General features: G+C 39.2%; 1 protein-coding gene across 2 annotated transcripts in view; it reads right to left on the minus strand.

The window, feature by feature from the left end:
- Positions 1 to 2170: 2170 nt before the first annotated feature.
- Positions 2171 to 17571, minus strand: part of ubr1 (ubiquitin protein ligase E3 component n-recognin 1) — a 54234-nt gene continuing 38833 nt past the window's right edge. For both annotated transcript variants that reach the window (XM_007893230.2, XM_007893229.2), the window contains exons 31-47: positions 17175 to 17268; positions 16136 to 16288; positions 14928 to 15025; positions 14195 to 14282; positions 13173 to 13321; positions 11826 to 11881; positions 11494 to 11590; positions 9571 to 9638; positions 9224 to 9374; positions 9033 to 9120; positions 7824 to 7957; positions 7186 to 7294; positions 6591 to 6647; positions 5750 to 5827; positions 5264 to 5434; positions 4738 to 4839; positions 2171 to 4178 (exon numbers count right to left, since the gene is read on the minus strand). In XM_007893230.2, the coding sequence (XP_007891421.1) occupies positions 4037 to 4178; positions 4738 to 4839; positions 5264 to 5434; positions 5750 to 5827; positions 6591 to 6647; positions 7186 to 7294; positions 7824 to 7957; positions 9033 to 9120; positions 9224 to 9374; positions 9571 to 9638; positions 11494 to 11590; positions 11826 to 11881; positions 13173 to 13321; positions 14195 to 14282; positions 14928 to 15025; positions 16136 to 16288; positions 17175 to 17268 (1835 nt within the window). In that variant the 3' untranslated portion in view covers positions 2171 to 4036. The remainder of the gene's footprint in view (positions 4179 to 4737; positions 4840 to 5263; positions 5435 to 5749; positions 5828 to 6590; positions 6648 to 7185; positions 7295 to 7823; positions 7958 to 9032; positions 9121 to 9223; positions 9375 to 9570; positions 9639 to 11493; positions 11591 to 11825; positions 11882 to 13172; positions 13322 to 14194; positions 14283 to 14927; positions 15026 to 16135; positions 16289 to 17174; positions 17269 to 17571) is intronic.

A 17571-nucleotide genomic window follows, 5' to 3' on the forward strand; every position in this document is an offset into this window, starting at 1 on the left:
AACACCAATATAGTAAATCAACAACACATTGCCTAATCAATGTGCAAAAGCGATGATTGATTCTTATCTGGAGTGTGAATTTAGGTAAGGAGATACCAAAGAAGTTGTGGGGCATATTAAAACAAAATTGGTTACATTAAAGACGGTTATAGCAGGTCAAGACAAAGTCACTTGAATTGCACAGTACACTATTAATAATTAAAATGGGCTTAAAATCTCTCTTGAAACTAAAGCAACTGTATTCAAAGGGAAAGCAGAATTTGTTTTGTTTCAATTTTGTCATTCAATGATAGCTCAGTGGTCACTCGTGGTCAACAATGAGGGGGTAAACTGGGGGTGGTGGGGGTGAATCACATTTAACTGAAATAGGATGAATCAAACCAATTGTATTACCTTGAATTTGTAGACTTCTTTTGAGCTCATTTTCGGTAACACAGAACTTGCTCGATAATCTTTGTCTCATGGCCTCTGCTTTCTGTCTCAATTGGTTAATATTAAGCAAAGCTTCAAATCATAGTAGAAGTGTATTTACCGTCTACCCTCTACCCCCAAAAAAGTTACATTTCTTCTCTGCACGTCCACATGTCCGAATGCATAAATTGGTACATGGTTGTCTGAAACACACGAGTAAATTCACATAATACAGTGGCCCTTTAACTAACCATACTCATTGAGGGACTCACAGGAACCGTTCAAATGGCTATGAAAATAAAGTTGAAAAAATAATAAAGTGCAGTAGATCCAAACAAACCTTAGAAATTAAGAATGACAGTAAGGCAACTACAATTGGTTTTAACAAATGGAAAAAGGCCAGGGTTCTCGATGCCGATTGTTCAAGTGAGGATACATGTATGTTCACAGGATCAAGCTATGTTGAGAAAACTCCCCATTGTCAAATTGCCTGCCAATACTTACTACCAAGTCACACAGGTCACCCATGATAGTCAATAATAGTCACTTAAGTGAGGTAACACAAGGTGATGGATATCCTAGTTAGCAGTGAAGCAAACAACAGGTATGGATTAATATATCCAGCTGCATCCTACAGTCAACTTTGGAGGACTAGGTATATTAGCAATAGTGAGTTTTAAGACTTAAAATATCTCAAATTTCACCCATCTGATTTTTTACACCCAAAACATAATATGCTAAATTCCTTCAGATGCCCATGAAAGACAAAGACTACTCAACTAAGATGATCAGGTACCTAAAACCTAAGGCACCTTGGCCACATTTTGAATTGCGAGTGCTCTGGAGCACTGTAGCTGATAACTAACTTACCCATCTTGATTCAGCTACAACTCTGTTTGAACATCTCCCTTTAAAGTTCAGACAACATTCATAAATGTCACCATGGCATTGAATACCTGAACAAGAAATAATTACTGTGGCATAAGCACCTACTACAATTCGTTCTTAAAAGTACAATTATAACTGATTTATTTTATTAATGTGCTCTTTGATAGAAGTTTCAAGAAACCAACCACGCAGAAAAAAAAGAAATTATGCATTTAAAGTTTAGAAGACTATCAGATAGCTTTCTTCAGTTATCAGCTCTTCTGTGCCCTGATCTTGGTTATTAACAAATGCAACCAGAGTACCTCTATTCTCTTTTGATCTAACTAATTCTAAAGAATCAATAGTTGCATTTGCTTTAAAAAAGTTTCAATTTTTGAATAATATTTCTGCATTCCCCAGTTCTCTGACACCTACTTGTCTATTTTAAGGAAAGCAAAAAAAGTGTGCTGAATTTCAGGTTTTGTTCAGTAGGAAGGGATCAATGAATGAAAGTCTGAGCTCTTTGCAAACGGCAACTTACTGAACTCTTCACACTCTGCTCCACCTAGGTGATGCATTTCCACTCTGTCAAGGTTGTGATTTGATGCAGTGGAGCTATTTCTCCAGAATGATGGAATATTTTAAGCATTCCCTCCCCCAGTGGAAATAATAATAATCCTTGCCGTAACTCTTGTCTGTCCAGCACCTTGGGACGTCCTCCCGACTTGAAAAGCACTATACAAATGTAATTTTGTCGCTGTTGCCTTATCAAGTCATTGAGACGTCTCAAAGCGCTTCACAGAATATTTTGTAAAGTGGATTGATTGACTGTATTTTGTGACAAAACGCGGCAGCCAATTGCTTACATCAATATCTCAGAAACAGTCATGGATTGAGTCACCAAATGTATTTAATAAATGAACCCAGATCAGTTGCATGCCATTGCACGAGTAACAGAAGCTTGGGAGTAGGTCTCTTGGCTACCCTTAAGATTGTGGAATAGTGCAAAGAGGAACTAAAAGATACAGTGCCACTAACAAAAAATATTGTCATCAAACAAAATAAAAAGGTGAAAATTGTGGTTGGAGGATAAACCTATTACAACATACAATCAGCCAACCAGTCCTACCAAGTGTTTACCAACTGATTTACTGCAACTCAGGCTGCAGAGCTCTTCACAATCAGTCCTGTACTGGAATTGCTGAAAACCAAACAGCACACATTTGTGAAGATCAATGATGAATTTTTCACCACTTTGCATATGCAAATAAACACATTCGAGAGGAAAAAGCAAGTGAACACTTGATGTCCCCCGCCTCCCACCCCAGAAAATAAAATCAACATGCTTGCAGCACTTGGGAAAATTCTTCATTCTGTGGTTTTTCTTATATCTTGCAAAATTGACAAAGTAATACCTGTTGAAACTGCTGATGGTTGAACCCACCAGAAGTGTGATGTACTCACCAGAGGAGTAATAATGTTTACTCTTCCTATCTAAAGATAGCAATGCAGCATAATTATATTATTATAATAATTGTATAATATAGTGGCTTAAAGCAATTGGTATTCAATAATGCTGCGGATAAAATCCCAGCAACATTTATCACAACATGGTGCTGTTGGAGGCACTATTATATAGACCAATTCAAAGCAGTTCACAGCACAGGAACTCTGGAGCCAATGCAATATATAGCATAGACCGATTCCTGTTGCAACCGGTCTTCCACTAGACATCATCACTGAAGTACTGATTAATTAACTGGAGTCCTCTATCATAAGTATTGTATTAGCCTCAGACTTGCTGTTTTTAGCACTGTAAAGAGACATGTGTTTGATATCCTCCCCCCTTACAATCATTGTTACTTAGGAACTTAAGACAAATAACTAAATAAGGTTGCTTTAATAATATTTCCACATTAACTACATGCTCTACAAGACGATGCTTGGGGGAGTAAATTAGACACCACACTTCCAGACAGAATTTAAGAATTTCACACAAAACTCAATAACAAAAAAACAGAAACATAATTGAATCCTCATATGTGAACTGATATTGTGATGTGATACTAAATTACACTAAAAGTGAATGTATCCAGATCCTGAATTGTTGGTGGCTTCCCTTTGAATTAGTCTTGAGTTAAAACTACATCAATTATTTTGTTGCTGTTCAATGTATCATACAATCTATAAACCATTGGGGGTGGAGTGCTTGTGGACTAAAGATACTCCCACAGAGATGATAGAAGCAGACATGTGCCTGAGACAACTTCAACTGCACTTTGTACTTCAAAATGAGCACAAGCTAATAGCACCCCAAATGATGTTTTTTTGTGAGCAATGTATAAATAAGTGTCTATGGCTTGGAGTGTCCGACCCTCTGTAGCGGCAGAGACTGTAGCAGAAAAAAAGTAGGAAAAAGTTGAAAAACTCTTAAAATGTATATTTTTGTCCCTTTGTTAAAATTATTTTCTATCCATCCCTCTACCTCAGGTCCCTGCACAACATCACAGTCTGTTTTGTTGGGCACCAGTTTTCATTATTGATTGGGGCAGCAAAGGCAGGCTGAGACGAAACAGATGTTAGATTAACTGTAGATATAGACAGGGCGCACTGAAACTAGATTATAGTCACAGCAAAAAAAGAATGAATTCACATCACGGCTAATCAGGTCTGGGAAAACTAGCGCTCGACGTGAATCTACAGCCAACGAAAGTGCCTTGGGATATGGCTGCCCACAAGAGTGGTATTCTTCAGTCATTCAGAACTCATGCCAATCGACGGCGAAGGCCATGTGATTGGCATCCTGGTTACGCGCGATCTCTTCCAGGATTCGGTGCTGCCTCCACATTTGCTGGAGCTTCCTGTAACGGTCTGGACACAGGTGCAATGGGTTACCTCGCCTTTAATGGGGAGGGAGGGTTTGGAAACGAAAAAACAAGATTAATAAAAAAACGAGTTGGAGTATATTTGAAACTTTGATTTCTGAAGCTTTTCAACATTTTAAGAAGGTAAGTGACCAAAAGGGATCACGCAAGTAAATGTAAAGTCAATGAAACATCCATGGGGGGCTGCAAGACATCCGCACAGATAAGCATTGTCCCAGAGACAAATCAAAGGAAAATAAAGAACAAACAATGCATTCTTGGTTCTCAAATAGGTTCTCAAAGGGAATAGAGAGGTACAAGGGTAAACACCAGCATCGACTAGGACTGAATGGCCATTTTTCAATCTATGCAATTCTATGTATTTCCTTCCCCCATAAGTGCATCTTCTCTACAACAAAACATGAGATACCCTGAAGACTTAAGAATTTGATTTCTTATCTGTTCAATAGTCAACTAACTGTATAATGTTCAACAAGCACTCTGCAAATCCTTTAGAAAACCTGGAAACTACACACACACATTTACATATGACTCAAAAGCGAATGGGAATTAAATTCACTTGGAATAATCTTACTTGAGCAATTGGTCAGTCTCTCCATAGTCATCCAAGTATGGAGCAGGTACAAAACAGCCTCTGTTTTTTCCTGCCAGTAGAAGCACCTGGCATTCCTTTATCCTAATAGAAGAAATGACAAGATATGGTGAAATGAGAGCCCACAGTATGTACTCCCAGATACATGGACTATAGTACATACAGTACTTTGTATTCTGCAATTTTAAATTTAAGAAATGGATATTTGGAAAAATAAGGTGGAACAGGCTTTTCATACCTATGTTCCACTGAAACTACCACTGCCAAATAATAATCCTTTCATTTGACATCACGTCTTGGAGATGTCTCAAAGCGCTTCTCAGAATATACTGTAAAGTGGATTGACTGTATTTTGTGGGCGAAACGTGTTGATGTGCATCCTTTCTCAAAAGTTTAACAATAATGCATATTTCACCGACCAGGTACAGCTAGTAAATGTATTTTTGTTAATTTGCCAATCTATTTTAAAATGCTGTGTAATTCCACATCAGCGAGGTCGATGAGGTACCTGAGGAAGATTCCTAGTCCAGATCCACATTTCACAGCATGAGCTGAACATCCTCCAAGCTTTTTTCCATCTACTTGCTGCTGACAGCACTGACTCTGCGAACAGATCATTGTTCCACAAAACATGCACAGGACTGCATTTCTTGTCTCATCATCGGTGGAATGGGGGCACCTATTGTAGAAAATGGGTAAAATAGTTAAAACATTTTCAATGCCATGCAACACAAACAACTTAGTAACATATCAGGTCTTATCGCCTAATAAAGTCACGACATCAAAGGAAACAACTTTCAATATTTCCATTGAGACTATAATTTTGATTTTGTAAATGGAATAAAACAAAATGAAGAAATGTCAAGGCAATATTTTGTGCTAGCTATCCAAACTTGTTTTTTCTAGTTTTTTTTCACACAAACATAATACGTTTTAAATGGATTAAGTTTATATAATCATACAAAAAGGCTACAAATTTCAAACTAAATCTCACCTATATCGGGAATCCTGATTTAGAAGACAACTGTAGTCTTCTGGAAGCTCCATCAACTGTTTTCTTTCCCTTGGAAACCTTTCAGAAAATAAAAATCCTTGCATTTGACATAGCACCTTATTACATTGTTGAGAGGTCTCAAAGTGCTTCACAGGACATACTGTTAAATTGATTGACTGTATTTTGTGAGTGAAACGTGGCAGCCAATTGTAGACAGCAATGTCGCGCAAACAGCCATGGAGTGAATAATCAATTTTTTGGGTGTAATTTGTTGACCTGAACACCAGGGGAAAAAAATTCCTTCTCTTTTTGAATAGTGCCAAGGGATCTTTGATGTCCATCTGAACAGGCAGACGGGACCTTGTCTCGTCTGAAGGGCGGCACCTCCGACAATCCAAAATACCCCATTATTTCAATGGAGTGTCATCTTAGACTATGCAATTCCAAGTTCCGATGTGGGGGGTTCAAACTCATAATCTTCTGACTCAGTGGGAAGAGTGCTAGACGTACTGAGAGGAAGTTAGAAGTAGGAAGAGGAATATGGATTCTGCCAATGCAGAAGAATACAAGAACATAAGAAATAGGAGCAGGAGTAGACCATTCAGCCCCTCGAGCCTGCTCCACCATTTAATAAGATCATGGCTGGAACCTAATTCCATTTACCTGCCCTATCCCCGTATCCCTTAATCCCTTTAGTTTTTAAAAATCTATTGATGTCAAGTCTTGAATAAGTTGAATATTCAAAGAATATTTGGTGGAATACATATTATTATACTATATATTATTATATGTGTGTGTTCAAAGAAGGGAGCATAAGGAATATGGAGGCAGCAAGACTTACCTGATGGCTGTTCTTTCTCCCCGGAGAAAGCTTTGCACTGAAGAATCGGAGCACCACCTGCAATGACCATAAATGGGTGTTTTTATATGGGGACGTGTAGTGAGAGAGCCCCACCCCATTTAATTCCTTTAAGTTTCCTTCACACAATTCTGTTCTGGCAAGTCATTATTTGTATTCAAAGAGCATGTCAGTCTGAAATGTATTCATACTTTGAACTCCCCAGTACAAGAGGTCGATATCCATGTAGATTTCATACCTTTAAATCATAATAGCTTTCTCATGTAGGCCTTCCAATTTTATTCTTACTGTTGATGGGAGAATAGGCAAGCACATCCCCAATAGTAAGCAAGGAAACTAAAGCTTTACATGGTGTTGGTAGACTAATCCATACAGAATCAATTGGTGTCAATGACTATTATTGTAGCCATGTGACTTCCAGAATGGTGGAAGATGGATTAAATTGACCTTAGTCTTCTTTCGTCTAACAATTCCTATGTTCCTAACCAGAGGGAAGTTGCAGACACTGATAATGATCAATTCATGTACTCCTTCACCTAATATTCTACTAGATATTCTATGACAGAATGATAATTACCTCTGCAGTAAAGGAGACATCGTATCCTCGTATTCCTCGAAAAGCTTGAAGAGGTTTGAAGGAAGAGCAAAATAGTAACACAGAGCTTCAAACTGCCCTTCCAAAGCATCTAGGAGGAAAGATTGTGATGTGAGTTGAACAATTGTTTTTCTTTTAAATGGACACTGTGGGGGTCACAGCCTTGGCCAGAGGCCTTCATGAGCTTCCTTCAGCAAATTCTTTGACACTCCACATGGAATGTAGAAAGATTAAAATGACTGTAAAAAGGACAGCTTCATCATATGATTCCTTGTGAAACAAGCTACATTACGTGTGTGCCTCGAAAATGCCACAGATAAATTTTAAATGTCCTGTCCTTTTGTGAATGTAGGCTGCTATTTCTTCCTCCTATGCTATCTCCTCACCAGTGTATTTATAATGGAATATATTACTGATGTTTTTCCCTTTGATGCTTGTGGTATAAAGTTCAGAAAATGTGATGCTGGGTTCAAGGACAATTCATTTTTAGGATTTAATGATACTTTGAATAACATCTCAATCCCATCAACCAAAACTCCACCTTGCGATTCCATGCAAACTAACTCCTTTTATAGTGATTTTCTCTACATTGATGCTCGTAACAGGTTCTCTTCATTTACCTTTCCAGAGATCCTTAGAAGGTGGCACTCCCAGCAAGTAGTTGAAGAACAAAGCAGAAGATCGAAGGAATGGAGTTATCCCACACTTCACACAATTCCAAAGGTACCAGCCATGGGGTTTGCTTTCTAAAGCCCTGGTGAATAATTACAATTCAGATTACACTCAAGATAAATCAATACTGATCACAAACTTTGTTTGAAACAACAACAACAACAAGATTCCATTTATAGAGCGCCTTTCACGTCGGGAGGACGTCCAAGCGAAACAAACACTAGAAATAAGTACAAGTCAATGTCTGCGTGCTTTTACAACTATACCTTTTACAGTTAAATGCTTCTTTGTACACACAAGAGGAAATATAAAGAATCAATACTGAATTCACAGCACCACTAAACTTATGGCAGGAAAAAAAAAGCAGACCAGCTTCTGATAATGGTAAAAAAAAAAAATTTTTAAAAATTGAATAACTGAAAGGTTCACGAGATCTTACATATTTATTCTCTCCCAATCACCACTCTGGAGCAGTTCTAGACCTTTGGCAAACTGATTTGATTGCCTCAGATTTTGCAATATCCCATTAAGATCAGCCTGACTTCTGCTCAGCATTTCCACTGACGAGACAATGACGACTGGTAACTGGAGCTATTATGATTTAAAGGTATGAAATCTACGCCACCAATTCTATCCCTCACTCCAAGATCCATTAAAAAGCAGACTTATAATAATAATCCTTGCATTTGATATTGCACTTATCACACCTTTGAGACGTCGCAAATACTTATCTCTATACAGATCAGAATTCCAACGGTTAGATGGACAAAAGCAAAACATACTCAAGGTTGGACCCTTGAACTCATAAGCTATTCAAGTGATTCAGCACTTAAGCTACTGAGTGTGAAACAACAAATTACATTTGTATAGCGCCTTTCACGTCGGGAGGACGTCCCCAAAGCGCTGGACAGTCAAGGATGTGGGGGTTGGGATCAGGAGGGGTGGAGGGCAGGGAGGATGGCGGTACGAGGGTGATCCAAAGCGCTGTCGAAGAAAAAAAAATCTTCAGACTGGCCTTGAAGGAGGAAAGGGAGGGGTCGCGGCAAACGGACTGTGGGCAAAGGGTGGGGGCAGAAAGGCTGAAAGCTTAGAATGAGCTGTGAAATCAGGATTTATGTGTCATAACATTAGGCAAACATTTATCTAGTGCTACTTACCCACTTGTGTACTTTCGAAGCTTTTCATACAATTTTACTGCTGACTGGGCCTCCTCACTTTCCTCTCCATCTTGCTCCATAGGGAAGTCTGGGTATAGATAGTGCACGGACAGTTACATTTCACAATGATTTCCCGAACAGTAGCTCCTATTTAGTCGAATTGATATTTTGCTGCCAGTTTTGGTACTGACCCGAGGTTGAGGTAAAAAGTATCTGGACAATATGCGCCATGGTTATCAGGTGGAAGAGGTAGAGGTTATTGAAAGTACTGCTGATGTCTGAGGGCTGCAGCTCCACAGTCTCCTCCCAGTATAACGAAGGAAATGCCAGCACCGAACTCACCTAAACAACATTAGATACAATTTGCTGAACAATATGGTGCACAACACTACAGTCTACTTTAAGAGTAGATATCAAAAGCATTGATACAATTCAAATTTAGTAAATCTGCGTTACTGCTTTACAACTTAATGAATCCAGCAGATAAAAATAATCTATTCAACTAATTGTGCAGAATAAAACTGATCCATAAACATACCAAATGGTGGAAAAAGTCAATAGTCAGAATTGACTGGGTGTCTTCAACCTTCGTGTCAAGCATAAAAACTAGAATTTTAAAAAAAACATAGTTTAAACAAGGATGCTTATTTATTTAATCAAATCTAAGTGTCCTGTACGCTCGCCTCGCAAGTGGGAGACCTGGGTTCGATTCCCGGCAGCGCAAAACCTTGGGCAAGTTTCCGTACCTACCACACAACTGATAATAATCTCTCAAGAAAAAAAATAACAGTAATAAAATTGGTCACTTCAATCCACGACTGTTTGTGGGTCACTGCTGTGTGTAATTGGCTGCCGCATTTTGCCCACAAATATACAGTCAATTCATTTTACAGTATATTCTGTGAAGTGCTTTGAGACGTCTAGAATACGTGAAAAGCGCTATAGAAAAATGCAAGGATTATCATTTATTTATTATAATTGGACTGAATTAATGAGCATCAATTCACAGCACCAGGAAAAGTCTTGTTTTCAATGACTTCTGCGTGTGAAAAGTAAACTCTAAGAGTTAAGAGTCTGACGCATTATTCTCATTGAGGTGGTTGGACTCACTATTAAACATAAACAACCTTTCAAATTATGTGCATACCCTGACCTACTAAATGGGTAACGGGAAGAAATACAAATGTGGATGTTGTTTGAGGGTAGAATGGCACTCCAGTATGGCACTATTCGTAAAGAGAGGGGAGTTGTTCCCAGTCATTAGTTTCATGGGACATTGCTGTGAGCAAATTGGCTGCCACTTTCGCCCACAAATACATAGCCACTCCAGAGTGAAGCGACTTGGGATGTCCTCCCAATGCGAAAGGTGCCGTACATACGCAAAGATTTTTTTAATATTAGAATTGTGCTTAACAGTGACATCCCCACAGTCAAATATAGCTGCTGTCAACTGCCTAGGGTCACAACCAACAAATGGGCAAAGCACAATAGGTACTATTGAACTATACATCCAGTGTGGATCAGCAGCTTCTGGAGTGGAGTGGGTAAAAGTTAGAAGCTGCTAACTCCTGCTTCTGTCCTGAAAACAATTACAAGGCATTGCTGAATTTTTTTTAACAACTGCTTTGGGAGAGCTGAGGAAAGATCTGCTGCATAACACTCTACACAAAGGAGCCTGATAAGCAGGTAATAACATGGAGGCTAAATCTTAAGCTGTGTATATTTGAGTAATATGCATATCCTATTATGGGCATAATCTTTTAATCCAATTTTTCCTTTTAACTGCAACAGTAGGATGTCTTTAGGGAATCACTGTTCTGTTCAGCGTATCCTAACAGGAGACAAAGGGTGGGCTGCAGCCTCAACATATTGTCCTTTTATCTGCTTAGTGTCAGACACATTCAGCAGATGCTTTTATGCAGATGCTGTCACGCCCACATTGGAAGTTTGAATTCTTAGTCTAGGTTGGCACCTCAGTGCTGGGGGTGTGCTCCATTGTCAGAGGCAATGAGACGTTACACCAAGGTTTCATCTGACAGTTCAGGTGTTTAAAGATTCTATGGTACCATTCGAAAAGAGAAAGGAGTTCTCCTCAGAAATGAAGTGGATCCAAGGCGCCAAGCTTGACAATGGAATGTTGGAATCGAATTGAACCCTCCGTGGCGGTCTTGGAAAGCCAGTTCCTGAGCCAGGCGAGTCACAGTACTTTGGGGCACAGCTGATGACAGCACAACCAGCCTGACTCAATCAGGTGGACTCGTGGGTAGACTTTCCATATTTGTCAGAGCTAACCAAACAAATGCCTCAGATAAAACTAGTCGTTCATTTGATGGCTGTTTGTGGGACATTGCTATGTTGAAATTGGCTTCTGTGTATCCCAACAAAATGCACAACCATTACACTTTGAAAATCTTTGAGGTTGATACTTTAAGTTTGTAAGAGAAAGTGTATTTGTACTCACCCGACAATAATCTTCTCAAGTGCTTCTGAATAACTCTTGGTGATGTCACCACTCTCTGAGAAGCAGCAAACTGCAAAAGTGCTTTAAGGCTAAAACCCTACAACAAAATCAGATGCCACTCATTCATAATAATCTATTCTTCACAATCAGCAAATGTGATATTTATATGAAATACAGTACAGAATAGGGAGGAGAAAACCCAGATCTTTCTTAAATCTGAATAAATCAATGCTTCCCCATTTTACAGTTTCTCACAAGAATTTTTATTCACCATAAATTTTGAAGAAATGTAGGTAATGACCTTAGCATTTAAGATAGAGACTGCACAGTACCTGTCTATCTGGCAGTGATCCGAACAAAGGCTTGCTTTCTTCACTAAGGTTATTTTCTGTAGGAGGGAGAAAGCTAACTTTAAAAAATGACAACAATGGATTCTTTTAGAATGACGTATTGTTGAAAGTATTATCGTTTTCCACTTGAGATTTATTTATAATGGATTGGCTCAGTTTGTGGCACTCTTGTCTCTGAATTAATAACTTGGGTGTCAACTAGGCTATTCTAGGCTCAGGTGGCTTTCAGATGAGAGGTTAAACCAAGATCTTTTTATCTTTTCTGGTGGTTTGCGGGGAGAGGGGACTGGGGGCATTGAAGATGTTGTCAAAGAACAGAGTTCTTGAATATCCCGGCCAATATTACTGTTAGAATTTACACTTTTTGTATAATGTTAGAATCATAATAGATGTTGCGAACGGGTTAACTTTTAAGTTAAGTGTGTTGTGGGCAGCTGGACTGAAACTCCCTACACGTACACGAGATAACGGATTGTCTCAAGGACAGTGTGTTTGTGTGTGTGAGGCACGTACACCCCATGAGGTGTTCACGTGAACCCAGCATGATTTCGACCGGGTGATCTAATATCCGCACCATGATTGGATGAATATTGGTATAAGAGTTCCGATAACTTTGTGTACGGGGCCGTCCCGGGTCGCGGAGACAAGGATATGGGAGATGGAGCCGTCCCGGGTCGTGGAGACAAGGATACAAAGATGGAAGACTGAAAGCTGGAAACACTAAGACTGAGGATATCAGATGGAAGATTGAAAGCTGTAAGCAGGAAGACTGAAAGCATGAAGAATCAAGCTTGTGTGCTGGAAAGACACAGTGTTGAACTCTTGAACTCGAGATATCTATAGTGGTGTTATTCTGTTATAAGATCTGTTGATTGTACCGGCCTTTGGTCTGACCCATCGGGATATTGGGGAATAACGAACGAATTATAATAAAACAGTCTGATATCTGGTTAGAGGAATTAGCGTTATTTCCTTGCAGATTTGGCTGATTTTATTTTCTAACATTACTCAGTGTTTTTTATGTAACTATAAAAGGATTATACATGATCTGCTTGTAGAATATTAGCCTTAGTGTTCTCCTATAAAACAGTCAACACATATGTTTGTAGCATTCGAGATATTGTGACATTATAAATTACAAAATCAAGCACAAATCTTGAATCAATGCTAGTTGACTTTTTTTTCCAATAGGGACAGTTGTTCCTAAATGAGCTTCTTTCATGAATTACAGCAGAATGTGAAGGTGTAAACTTGAACATTTAAAGAAAAGGACTACTATTGGTATTCAATCAAGGAAATTGAAGAGAAATGCAAGCGGCTGCTGGGTACCTATGGACTGAATGGTGAAAGCACAAGCCCCCCACACCATCACCGGCACTCGGACATCAGCTTCGTTCGTGGAAACCTTCAATCCCTCACGGTGCACAGCCATGGCAAACAGCATCAGCATTTTCACAATGCTGTCTGAAAATTTTAACCTGAGCAAGCACACAGAAACATGGGGCAGTTTAAAAACTCAGCTGTATTTCATTCACTCTGCTATTTAAATTCACCGACAAAAACTCTGTACCTTAAAGTACTCTGTACTTTACAGTAAATTCTGTGAAGTGTTGAGACGTGAAAGGTGCTATTACAAATGCAAGGATTATTATTAAATTCTGTTCAAAGCCTCCCCCCTCCAATGTCCTGGCCAATGATACACTCACTGGATAAACTACACTGCGAGGTTAACCAGTGAGAAACAGCAATACAAACTGGGAAGATTCAATCCCTGATCTATGCTGAGTCAGTTCATCTCTGCCAAGCAACTATTCCAGACTCCACAATCGGTCTCAAGGCCTTAAGCTAGGGCACAAAACATCAAGCCTGCTGGATGTGGTTGTACATAGAATGAGGTTTTGAATATCATCAATGTTAAACTCACTATCATAGCTTACATATAAATAATATCCTCTTCAGTTACAGCAATCACATTAGAAGTGTATCCCTTTATATGTCTTGACTTCAAAACACATTCACTGCACTTTACAATAAATCCTGTGAAGAGCTTTGAGACATTCTCCTGGCATGAAAGGTGCTGTACCAAAATGTAAAGAACATTATCCCATAAGAGGAAAAATATCCAAAGCATTTTCAGGTGAGGAGGAGACAACAGGAAATTGCCTAGGAAAACAAATCAAACTTGTATTCAAATAATCCATTTGCCACCCATAAGATACTAACTCTTGAAAGAAAATAATATTAACTATACGTGGAGAGAGATGTTTACAGTATTCAAGTGATGTAGTAAAACACATTTTGCTGATGTAACTAGGAAAATAAGAGTTTTAAAAAAAGTTAATATTACGTACGGTGGCTGCACTCCAAAGCTGAGGATAGATCGGAATTCTACAGGGTTCTTCCACGAGGCTGGATTCTCTTGCATTTGGTTGCTTTCATCTTGGAGGAAACAAATGGAACAAGGTGACGGCTGCTGATTTGCAAAATAAGAAATTTATCACACATTACATGCCACTCTGTTTTCTCAGGCATTGTCTGGCCTCAAAACAGCACCACAAGGGCCTTAAACACCAGGGCACCTGCCCATCCTCTGGTGCAAGGTAGGGGAGAAGGTAAAACAGAATAAAAATAATTTAAACCCACTGTAGATCGCCATAATTATGAAAAAACACAACATAATATACTACTACCAAAACATAACACACAAAGGCTTTATTGTAAAGTCACTCACAATATATTGAATAAACCTTAGATTCTTAGTCCCTCATTTGAGATTCTAGTGCCTCCTGGTTTGAAATTCACTGTTGGTGCTATCAGACTAAAGGAGGCTATAGCCACTTCATGGCAATCAGTTAACCAAATCAATGCCTCAGTCAACTTTAGTGCCTGACAATGCAGAGTGCTTGTTGCGGGGGGAAGGAATGGAAGTGGGGACCAAAACTATCCAAGGGAAAATGGAAAAATGCTTTTCTTCTCGATCACATAACATTATTTTGCAATCAATTAAATTGTATGGTCTGCAATCTCATTTCCCTAAAAAGCAAGGTTTCCATGAAAAGCACAATTCCACCTTCATTAACCTACCTTGTGTGTGTGAAATATTTAATCCCGTTATTCTTGCTAATACATTTTCTAGCCATTTTGGTAAGGTGAGCAGCTGCTCAACAGTTTCTACATCTTTGCTGTTAAAAAAACAGAATGGACAGGAGTTAAATTTTTAAAAATCCAGTTTTATATAGAAGCAAAACTGATATTCAATTATCTATTCAGAACAAGGCATTTAAAACAAATAGTTAAGATCCACAACTGAATCTATGGTTCAAGTAACTTTTTTTGCATCAATTGTCCTCCACAACAACAAATTAAACTTGTATAGCACTTTTCACGTCGGGAGGACATCCCAAGGTGCTGGACAGTCAGAAATTTGGACCTGAGCTGGAGGTTGGGATCAGGAGGGGTAGAGGGCAGGGGTAGGAGGGTGACTGAAAATGCGGTCAAAGAGAATCTTGAGACATGCCTTGAAGGAGGCAAGGTTGGGAGCAAGGCGAAGGGACTGTGGGATGGAGTTCGAAAGGGTGGGGGCGGAAAAGCTGAAGGCCCGACTGCCAATAGTGGGGTGGACAGGTGGGAGACATGGAGCAGGCCGGAGTCTGCTGAGCAGAGGGAGTGGACAGGTTGATATGGGTGTCATCTGCATACATGTCTAAGGGCGATGTCACAAAGAGGGAGATATTAAATTGTTAGAAGACAGGTGAATCTGTATTTGGCATGAATTAGTGTGGCGTGCCTTACAAGCCTTGTTTACGAGGAACAAGCACAGTGATGAATCTAGTGCATTGTAAATAGTTCTCCAAAAAATAGGTGACAATGTGGTAGGATTCATAGCAATCCCAAACACTGCTGATGATTGACCAGCTAGTCTGGTTCTTTATTAACATTACGAGCCATAGACATATCCTCAACTTTGGGAGCTAAGCCACAATAGGTAAGAGTTTCAGACAGTCAAGTACAGTAAAACTTAAAGGTGCTTTGTACTGATAACCTATGCTCTTACCAAATATATTAAAACAAACAGTATCAAAAGTGAACACTTCATGACGCGCACTAATATGGATTCCATAGCCATTTCCATTGAGGTTGAGTCAGCTCATGGATTTCTCGTCCGCCTCAATGATCACAGCTGAACATGGAAGAAGCATGTTTTTGGTGCGAAGGGAAAGTGAACAAACAAGCGTACAAAATACGTGCAATGCTTTTTCTTATTCATGTAGTGAGCAGATACTTGTGCATACCTGTTTAGACTGTGCGCTTGAAGTGGAAGCACAGGGATCACAGCGTTGCACAGTGACTTGCATAGTGGACATAAATACTCTACGTTGTCCAAATGAAATGACAGGTCAGCATGAAGCCTGTGGCGTGTTGAATTCTGCACCGCTTCAAAATACCTGCAGACACAACAGAAAGTGGGAACATTTGATGATGTTTCAGAGTGGCTTCAATTACCACAAAGAAAAACATTAAAGCTTAAAACCGTTTTTGGAAGGGAAGTGAAGACTAACAGTTGGCATTCTCGGTACAGCCATTGCAGTTGCAGTGAGCCAGTGTCTGAAGCACAAACCATCCCAATTTCAAGTGAAAGAAACTTCCTGTTTTGAGGGAAGAGACATTATCCATCTTTTCAAGGGGTTTCCACCTCCATTCTTTGGTCATTAGCTTCTCTACGCCACCACATCATAGTCATATCAGCAAGGAATGAAATAACAGGCACTGTTTCCACAACCAATAAAACACAGGCACATTCAGCTCACCAATAAGATTTTTAAAATTCCCTGCACTTCCAGACTAAATGAGAGTCGTAAAGAGTAGAGTGATGGTAGGTGGAAGATAATAATAATCCTGGCATTTGATATAGTGCCTTCTCATGTCTTCAAGACGTCTCAAAGCGCTTCACAGAATATGCTGTAAAATGTATGGCTGTATATTTTGTGGGCGAAACGCAGCAGCCACTTGAACATACAGTGGTTGACTGAGTGACCAAATTATTATTTATATATTTTTTAAAGGGAATATGGAAAGAGATCCGCCAATTAACAAACAACCGGATTCCTACTTACTACTAGGTAAACAGAGGGAGTAAGGAAATCTGCCTAAGATTTAACTTTGTTTGAAGAAGGTTGTCATTCTGCCCAATGTAGATTAGATTATAAATATTATGTATGTAAACGAGTATTCTACCACACCATGGGACCAAACTGCTGCCTAATGAAGTGTTTTATTTACTAGCCAGAAAAAAAATTAAATAAGTGTCACAAACCAAGCATGCCAACTTACTTCTGCCAGCAGGAGGCATGCATCACATGACCACAGCTTCCTGCGTGAGTGCCACAACCCAGGTCAGGGTGCATAAATAAAGGGTCACAGTTCTCTACAATGAAAAGGAGATAAAGGAAATTAACTCAAGATTGAAATTACTCATTATACTAGACACTTTTTTCTGTTCCTTTTATCTGAATAATGAAAAAAATGGAAGTGCTCTTCAATAAAGAGGGTGAACAAATTAAGACAGTCAGCGTAGGAGAGACACTAACTTTATTAATGATGATATAACATACGTTAATATATGAGCAAATTGGAGTGCATTTGAAGCATTACAGTATTTCATTCATAAATTAGCTATAATTCTCGCTCCAAAGAGACTCCTGCTGGAAGGTGCATGTAAGTGAACTCT

Source organism: Callorhinchus milii, unplaced genomic scaffold (assembly GCF_018977255.1).
Source record: "Callorhinchus milii isolate IMCB2004 unplaced genomic scaffold, IMCB_Cmil_1.0 Scaffold9, whole genome shotgun sequence".
In the NCBI taxonomy this organism is placed as follows: Eukaryota; Metazoa; Chordata; class Chondrichthyes; order Chimaeriformes; family Callorhinchidae; genus Callorhinchus; species Callorhinchus milii.